Source organism: Lathyrus oleraceus, chromosome 7 (assembly GCF_024323335.1).
Source record: "Lathyrus oleraceus cultivar Zhongwan6 chromosome 7, CAAS_Psat_ZW6_1.0, whole genome shotgun sequence".
NCBI lineage: Eukaryota > Viridiplantae > Streptophyta > Magnoliopsida > Fabales > Fabaceae > Lathyrus > Lathyrus oleraceus.
The window spans coordinates 182,609,235-182,619,047 of record NC_066585.1 but is presented as its reverse complement, the minus strand read 5'-3'; the positions used below and the strand labels follow the sequence as shown (position 1 = coordinate 182,619,047).

At 33.7% G+C, this 9,813-nt stretch overlaps 1 protein-coding gene across 1 annotated transcript; it reads left to right on the top strand.

The window, feature by feature from the left end:
* Nucleotides 1-6,768: 6,768 nt before the first annotated feature.
* Nucleotides 6,769-9,565, top strand: LOC127108134 (probable NAD(P)H dehydrogenase (quinone) FQR1-like 1). Its single transcript, XM_051045556.1, has 4 exons — nucleotides 6,769-6,978; nucleotides 8,489-8,582; nucleotides 8,721-8,983; nucleotides 9,069-9,565. The coding sequence occupies exons 1-4, from the start codon at nucleotides 6,953-6,955 to the stop codon at nucleotides 9,298-9,300; spliced, it is 615 nt and encodes a 204-aa protein (XP_050901513.1). The 5' UTR covers nucleotides 6,769-6,952; the 3' UTR covers nucleotides 9,301-9,565.
* The last annotated feature ends 248 nt before the right edge of the window (nucleotides 9,566-9,813 follow it).

Below are 9,813 nucleotides of genomic sequence, written 5' to 3'. Positions count from 1 at the left end.
TATTAAAAATAACATTTTAAGAATAACTATTTAAATCAAATTTTTATTTAAAACTTTTAAAAAAGGAATTTAAATTTTTTTACATAAAATTGTGTTACACTCAAAATTTGGCCCTTAACTTTTATTTTGTTGATAACTTAAGTTCTTATGTTATTGATAAAAATCTTTTGATGAATCATCAATGATCGGTTGAGTTGAGTATGTTATAAAATATGAATTCATTGAGGGGAATAAAATAAGGTGGTGGGTCTGAATTTTATCTATTACTCTCTCCTTTTTTATTTATTATTAATCATTTTTAATTTTTTCACACATATTAAAAAATTAATAATTATGATATAAAAAAAATTATAAAAGATTTTATAAAATTATTTTTCATTAATATATTAAAAAGATAAACTAATATAATTAAAAGAAAAGAGAATAATAAATATTTAAGAATATAATAAAAAAATAACATTAATAATTTATTGATTTTATAAAATAACTTATATTATGATATAAAATATTTTTTAAAACAGATGTAGAATTAAAAAAAATGGAGTAGTATTTTGGAGTGAAATGAACATAAATGCTCTTTACATTTAGATTTTTTTTCTCAATCTTTTGTATTTGGACACTATTTTTTTGATTAAATATTTGTATGAAAAAGAAAAAGCCATCGATGTGACATCCACATACTGACTATATTAATTGTACTAGTGTTTTAGGAATTGACCCACGAAACTAATAGAATGCATGGCGAGCCACTTCTTGTCCTTGCAGGCAGGCAGGCTTCACCAATCAAACTTTTGTTAATAAATTTATCATGTCAGCATTACTTTAAGTTCTATTATTGTTGATAAATTTATCATGTTTTAGCCACCCTTGTCAAAAGAAAAGGAGTTTAATATATTTAGAAAAATTATTTGTAACGATCGGATTTTTTTACTTTTGGTTATTAGAAATTAAAATTGTTTTTTATATTAACTAACTTTTAGATCGGTGATGGATAATTTAACAAATATATTAAATCATCATCAAATAATAAAATAAGAGTTTGTATTCACATAAATTGTTCAATTTCGACAAAACAAATTAAAATATTAAATTGAGAGATTCACATAAGTTTTTGTTTGTGAGTTCGAAGGGAAAAGAGAGGAGAGGTTTGAAAAGAAAGAAAGGATTGAATGCAAAAAAACAGAGGGGTGGGGAGGATTTTGGAGGTTTATTTTTATTCACAAATCAAAATTCTCTTAATTTTAGGGAACTAAATGAAATTGTAGTCATCATTGACATCACTTTTAGTTTTGATTACTTGTGTGTTTAGAATATATTGTTTGATTTATCGTATATTTGTATTCTTCTTAATTATGTGAATTTACTTGGCATTGTTGTTGTAACATTGTTAATGTAATTCACTTGGATTAATATGTTGTATTTGTATTCATTCGCTTATGCTATATTAAATCCTTGTACTTTTAAGAAACCTCATGACTCATTGACTTAATTGTTGTAGTCCATGTTTATGCCTCCTTTTAAGCTTAACAATTGGTTTTATGCCAAAATTATAAGGGTTGGTTGAATCACAAGTTATAACACTTGAATAAAGGAATTAAGGTTGTATGATTCGAATCATACGTATGTGTGACTCGAATCATGGAGCATCATGAAATGTGGGATTTGGCCTTGCCTCATTTGAGTCGAATCAAAGCATAGTGTGATTCGAATTACAACTTCTTTGAGTCGAATCATGAGGTATACATGACTCAAATCATGGCCTATTTCCTCTCTTTCCAACCTTTGATTCAAGTTGATTATCTCTTTGATTCAAAATTACTTTATGATTTGATAAAAACATGTTGTCTTAGTTAGTTGAGAGTAACATTCTCAAGTGTGTGTGTCTACCCTCTTGCATCATTATTCATCTTTCTCCTTTTTATCAATGAAAAGTGTATGTCACCCTAGAGAGAAAACCTTAGAAAAAGGGTGAGGAATCACATTTTTAGAATCATTTTTGTTCTTGTGTTCTTGTTGAAGACCAAGAAACCCATAGAAAGTGAAAGGATTTAATCAATCAAGGGATAAAATTGACCAATCTTATAAAATCACCAAAGAATCTTGAAACCCATTTTTGACAAGAACCTCACGAGAACTTAGAGTTGTTCTTCATTCACCAACACCTAAATTCCTTTTTGATACCTTGTGATTAACAATATAGAATATGGATCTTGTGAATTTTAGTTGTGTATGTGAGATTCTTTATACACTATTCATCATCTTCAACCTTTGTCGAAAACCATTGTTGTGTACATTTAACTCTAAAGATTAAGTATGAGAGGTAGATAAAAGATGCACTAGGGAATCTAATATTTTTCTTTGAAGTTATATTTTCGTGTATCAGGTGGAAGAATCGTTTCTTAGACATTGATTTTGGTTGTGTGTTGTTCACAAAGAGATAAGAGTGTCTTTATACTCCATTGAAGACTTTGATGAAACCGTGTGAAGGTTATCGCAGAGTAAAGTTGGGAGTTATCTAATTAATCGAGACTAATGACAATCACTCAGACAAGTCTTCATCGAATTCGAGGGGAAAATGCTGCAGAAAGGAAGCTTGGAGAAGGTTATTGTGGATAGCAAAATTATTGGGTCAAGATCATTGAGGATCTTTTTTGTAGCAGTTGAGTATCTCCATCAACATAAAGAATTTTTGTTGGATTGATGTGTAGGCTAATGCAGTGTGGCTATTAGCATTCAGATTGGTGATAGTTCGTTGTATCAGAATACTTGTATATTAACTCGAGAAAATGGAGAAACACTTAATTATTTTTCCCAATAATTTCAAACCATTGAAGAGTGGAGTAGGCATAACGAGACCGGTTTCCAAACCACTGTATATCTTTGTGTACTTTCTTCCTTCTCATCTCTCTTTAATTTTCGTCATTAAGCATGTAGAAGTTAAATCATAGTATAATTTGTATTTCATTCAGGTTTGATCATGCTTAAAATCAACATCCACAATACCTCTCTCTTTGGACCAAACACAATTCTCTTTGGATATTCATACATACTTGAGGTTAATCACATTCTCTTGGTTAATCACCTCCTATATAGGTTAATCACATTCTCATGGTCAAGAACACATCTCTGAACCATACCCCTCCTTTTGGGTTTATCACCTTCTCATGGTTAAAACCCTTTTCATGCATGCCTTGTGAGCTCCGTGCTCAGGAAACTCATTCATGTCCTGTAAGCTCTGTGCTTAGACAAATCATGCATGCCCCGTGAGATCCATGCTCAGATAACTCATTTATGCCCTGTAAGCTCCATGCTTTGGCAACTCATACATGCCCTATGAACTCCGTGCTCAGGCAACTCATTCATGCCCTGTAAGTTACGTGCTTAGGAAACTCATGCATACCCTGTGAGCTCCGTGCTCAGGAAAATCATTAATGCCATATAAGCTTTGTGCTTAGGAAAATCATTCATGCCCTGTAAGCTCTGGGCTTAGGTAAACATCACTCTTTCTAGGTCTTGATCCCCGAATCAAGGTAAAACCCTACAATTCTACATTATCTAATCACCATTTATTGGTTAAATGCCACATATTTTGGTTTAAACACCACTTCTTTGGTTTAAACGTCACTTCTTTGGTCTAATCACCATTTATTGGTTAAACGCCACACTCTTTCTCTTTTCAATTCAATCAACCTTTTTTTCTTTCAAACTCTTTTCAAACAAACAACTCTTTCTTTTCATAAAAGAACTGTTATAATCAGTTCCTTAACAGTCATACTAAAAGCTTATAGCATCCACACTAGGATCAGAATCAACTAATGTCAAATCATTTCTTAGATACGATTATAAGTGTTCCCTCAAATCAACCAACAAATCCGTATTTTCTACCATGAACTACGGAGCTCTGATTTTCTCATTGCACTATGAGAATACGTAGGCACGAGGGTTTGGATCCTTGGCGAACACATTAATTAATAAACTTATTTTTCCCCTTTATTGAGACCAATCAAAAGTAACATTTAGATAATAACACTCATTCGCGCAAAGAGCAATCAAAATGGTTCCCGTTGAGTACAACAGATGTGAGGGGTGCTAATACACTTCCCTTGCATAACCAACTTCCTTACCCTTTTTCTCTTCCCCTTGAGTTTTGTCGATATTTTGCCTTTCCTATGGAATAAATAAAGTTCAATGGCGACTCTATTGTATCTTCGAGCATGCGATACACTCAGGTACTTTTCGCGCTGCGACAATTATTATATTTAATTTCAATTTGATTCTGGACTTTGTTGTTGTAATCGTTGTAATAACATATAAGCATGGTTTGTGCTGTTGTTTTGTTTTATTTTATTTTGTTATGTTGCGTAAATCAGATGTAATCCGCAGATTCAACATCATTTATATGTCGTTACTCTACTGAATTTTCGTTCGACATGATGACGTAATTTATTGATGAATATACACGTTGTTTTGGTTACGCTCGACGTTACATTTCACATGATTAGTTGCATTAGAATACAATTTGCACGTGGTTCCATTTCATTATTATTGCATGTTATGTTTGCTTTTCGATTTGATTGCGATGAACACGTTAAGCTTTAGCATTTTGTTGCAATTTTATTGCATTACGTGCGACATTCGTATTAGTTGTCGTTACATTGCTTATGTCATTTCATTGTGTCTCGCACACTATATTTTGTTATGACATGTGTTCGCGTACGTCAAGTTTCATTTCGTAACGCTCCTGCTTCTTTTTGTTATGTTTCGTTCGCATTTTAATTTATTTGCAATGATCGCATTTCACGTTAGCAATTTGTTTTTCGGTTCGTGTTGGCACGCGATGTTTCAACGTCATTACGAAAGAATTCGTTGCCTTACGAAAGAACTCGCAGCCTTACGAAAGAATTCAGGGCCATACAAAAGAATTCGCGACCCCGCGTTATAAATATGCGACAGGTCCAGATCGGGTTCAGACCATGTCCATTTTGCAACCTCGCGCTACAATTTGCATCTTTATGTTTTTACCCTCGCGTGTTAACTATTTTTTGATTATTTTGCATGAATTTTCTTCAAACCTATTTTCATGACTCAATTAAATAGTTTTCACAATAAATCAAACGAAAAAGGAAATGGTTTAGTGCCTACTATTCTTTCCCCCGATTGTTTATATACGACTTTCCTAACTCGACCATTCGAGCAATCATCATCTATTTAAAACTTAATGATCCGATTAAATCTTTTCACAAAAGATGAAAAAGGAAATGATCTAGTGCCTACTATTCTTTTTCCCGATTGTTTGGATACGAGTTTCCTAATTCAACCATTCAAACAATTGTCATCCATTAAAAATTCTAATTCGATTCATTTCAAATCCATTTCACAATCAAAACTTAAACGATCTTATTTTCACAATAAATCAGATGAAAAAGTAAATGGTTTAGTGCCTATTATTCTTTTCCCTAAGTACTTGAATACGAGTTGCCTAACTCGACCATTCGAGTATTTGTCGTATATTCCAAATACCTTAACGATATCTAATCCTTTCACAATTAAAAAGATGAAAAAAGAAATGGTCTAGTGCCTACTATTCTTTTGCTTGATTGTTTGAATACGAGTTGCCTGACTCGACCATTCGAGCAATCATCATTCACTCAAAAACACTCAACCAATCAAACTTATCTTTTTCCTCGCCCCACGCGATCGAAAACTTTTCATAAACGAAAAATGTTTATCCATTCTACCGCGATACAAACAAGCGCTTAAGCCTCTCATGCACGAACATACAACCAACTTTTAACTACTAGAACACGATTAAGCAAGATCCTTTCTACCGCGATACGAACAAACGCTTAAGCCTCTCATGCACGAGAATATAAGCCAACGTTTAACCGTCAAAATGTGACCTAAACATCTGTTCACTAAAATCAATCAACCAACACTCATTTGGTACCAAGAACTACATAACTTTAAGTTCCCCATCGCACCTGTGGATAGGTAGGAGCGAGATCCAAAATCTTGTCAAATTGTATAGCAAAAAACCCAAGAATATTTTTTGTCTTATCCAAAACGACGTCGCTTTGAATTCCTCATCGCACCTGAGGATACGTAGGAGCAAGACCTGTAATCTTATCAAGCAACCTAATAAAAAGCTTTTTGCGACCTTCTTTTATTTCCCTTTTCAATCTTTTATCACTAGAGGAAAATAAATAACATAAGCTAACATTCCAAACGCAAATCTAACTAAATGGTTCCCATTGAGTACAACGGACGTGAGAGATACTAATATCTTTCCTTAGCGTAATCGACTCTCAAACCCGAATTTGGTTGCGATGACCATCTTCTTTTTTCTTTTAAAGGATTTTATTGATATTTTCCTTTCTTCTTTGAAATAAATAAAATTAGGTGGCGACTCTATTCAACTATTTCGTGAGCGCGTAGACACTCATAAATCATATTTTTCGAGATGCGACAATACTGTCACTAACTGAAATAACTATTGACGCAGAGACAAGTTCAGACGAACAAATGCACACATGGGTAGAAGGAGCAGAGAATTTCTAAAAACAACAACACCGAATCAAATGTATTGTGTCATGTCCTCCAAATAATATTAAAAAAAACACACTACTCACCTAAATAGTCTAACAAGACTAAAGTTTTGTCCAACAAAAGCGTTTTTTTTATAACAAAACTTTTCTTTTATGTATAAAACCTACTTAAAATACCTAAATAATTGATGCATCTAAAGAGAGTTATTAAACCTTAAAATAAAAGATAGTCCATGCATCTAGAAGAGAGTAAGTAAACCTTACCCCCCAAAAAATAAACAAACAAATAAAGACATTATATTTCACGACATGCACTATAAGTATAGGTACCCCGTCAACGTTTTCATCCACCATCACTTGTTTTTCCCTTTTCCTCATTCAGAGCATTACACAACCATCATCCATCAATGGCTACCACTAAAGTTTACATTGTGTAAGCTCTATTTTTCTTCTTTCTTTCTTTTTCCCCCTTCAATCATATGCTATGTGAACATCACTCTAATTTCCCCATTTAATTTTCACCCTTTTTATTGTAAAGTTCACAAATTTATCACTTTCTGAATTTTGGGTTTACTGATATGCTTCATTTCCCAGTTCATCTATTGGTTATATAGATGAATTGTGAAGTGGGTCTTTGAGATGATTTCCAATTTTTTATCATTTGGAAAAAGTCAACTGTGCATGTTAGAATCGCTTAATCAATAATCCCTTTTAGGGTATTTGAATTGAATCTATTTGAAGTGCTTATGTTGATTAAAATCAGGTTTCAGAGTTGCATGATGTTCTTCCCCTTTGAATGTTGCAAAAATACAAAACAAAAATTTGGGGGATTGTGTTGTTTTGTCATGACTTGACTTTTGTACGGATGATTATACTTGTTTCTGTTGTTCTGTTGGATCTATGTACAATTCAATGAAACTATGTTAGAGAATCGCATAACTTTAAGAATTTATGTTTGAGCATGAGGATAATAAGTAATGTCTTGTCTAGTTCCTTCTTACAGTTGTCCTTAAAGAAGTTTTTTGAGACAGATCTGTTTTCAGATTCTGGGTTGGTCAATGGTTGGATAAACAGCTTAACAATAAGTGCTTAGGTATTACTAGTTATTTCTATCAGAAAAGATAAAATAAAGTTAAATTGTTTTCATATAAGCTATGATCTATTTTCACAAGGTATCCGATAAATAAGTTGAAAAAAGTTGAAAACCTCATTAGCAGTACCAACACCTTTGAAAAAATGAGTGTTTGTGTTTGTGTCATTATCGTACACCGGTATGGTACACCCACACGACACAGACACTTGTAGGCACTTGTCAATATCAAATTATTACTTGTGTCATGTGTAGTGTCGTGTCCGGTGTATCTGTGTCCGTCCGGTGTGTCTGTGTCCGTACTTCGTAGTTGAAAACAACTCTAAATCTTTCTTTTCCTTTTTCTTTTTAATTCAAGAAGGGAATTGGGTTATGCTAGACTTGATCCACCTTTTAGTAGAAGGTTGTAAAGGCAATAACCATGTAGACAAGAGTGCAAGGTCCTCCCACTTTTGATGGAGTGTGGTCCTACTATTCATCATTGTTGTTGACTATTCCTTTGCTTACAATTCAGTTAAAACTTTTTTGCAATTCAATATGTTTCTTTGGCCCCAACCATGTCAATTATTTCTTCTGAAAAATGTAAAATATGGAAGCTTAATTAATTGGTTTCTTCCTTTAGAAGATGTGCTGTCAATGTCATCATGCTTTGTCTGGTATTACTAAAATACTTTTGGTTGTAGCATAGTGCAACATCCTATTCCTCTATTGATGCATAAGTGGTTGGTATAGTAATGTTTTTTTTTTGTCAAAAAGTGAATCACACATTACCTGTGTTTTATTGGCTATATGATCTTTAATGTCTATCCTAATGATGTTACATGAATCTGATAAAAGAATTTTGCTTGTTTAGTTTCTACTCTACATACGGACATGTCGAGAAGCTAGCCGAAGAGATTAAAAAAGGGGCGGCTTCTGTCGAAGGAGTAGAAGCAAAACTATGGCAGGTTAGTTCTTGGTGTAGTCATTATGTATATTTTAAGATGGTTTAACCCGAGTTATATGTTCTGCAGTCCAACAAATTAGATCTTGTAATTTGGATTACATAGGGAATTTTCAATTTTCATCGTCCATACGTAATACAGGTACCTGAAACACTACCAGAGGATGTCCTTGGGAAGATGGGAGCACCTCCAAAGAGTGATGTGCCGATTATTACACCGAATGAGCTAACTGAGGCGGATGGTTTGTTGCTTGGTTTCCCGACCAGATTTGGAATGATGGCTTCTCAATTTAAAGCATTCCTAGATGCAACTGGAGGCCTATGGCGCACACAGGCACTTGCAGGAAAACCTGCAGGAATCTTTTACAGCACTGGCTCTCAAGGAGGTGGCCAAGAGACTACCCCGTGAGTTACCGATTCTCGCTCACTTTTGTTTCCAACACTCCTTTAGTTAAATAAAAATTGCTTTTCTGATTTGGAAACTCTGTAGGTTGACATCCATTACCCAGCTTGTTCACCACGGAATGATTTTTGTGCCAATTGGTTACACGTTCGGTGCTGGGATGTTCGAGATGGAGAATGTGAAAGGTGGCTCCCCATACGGCGCAGGTACCTACGCAGGGGACGGCTCGAGACAGCCTACCGATTTAGAATTGGCTCAAGCATTCCATCAGGGGAAGTACTTTGCTGGCATTGCAAAGAAGCTCAAAGGATCTCAGTGATTTTTATACATAAAGAGTGTTGTGTTGTGCATCTCATTCAGTTTCCAGTTTCTATAATCTCCAGCAGAATAAGACGTTAATTCAAAGAGATAGAATTATTATTGATGCTTATGTTCAGTACAATTATCCTCAAATACAGTGTTGTTGTTAATAACATGAATTTGGTAACTGTTACCTTTTTCTTTGAGATCACATGAAGCAATTGATGCTTCTTTGTTTCATGTTTTGTATCTGGTGATGTTATGGTAAATGTGTGTAGTTATTATGTGTGTTGGATTTTTTTTTCGCATCATGGTTTTTGTATCATCATTCCAACTTATATAATATTCAGTTTTTATTGATAAACTGTCTCAATTTTCAACGAATTAGAGTATTTGAAATGGATATAATTTTGCTGTATTCCACCTCAGACCATGTTATAACTTCCTTCTGTCATGGCTGGCTGGCCTATAGTATGATAATGAAAGTCCACTTTGAAACAAAAAAAATAAATAATAATAATCAAATTCCACT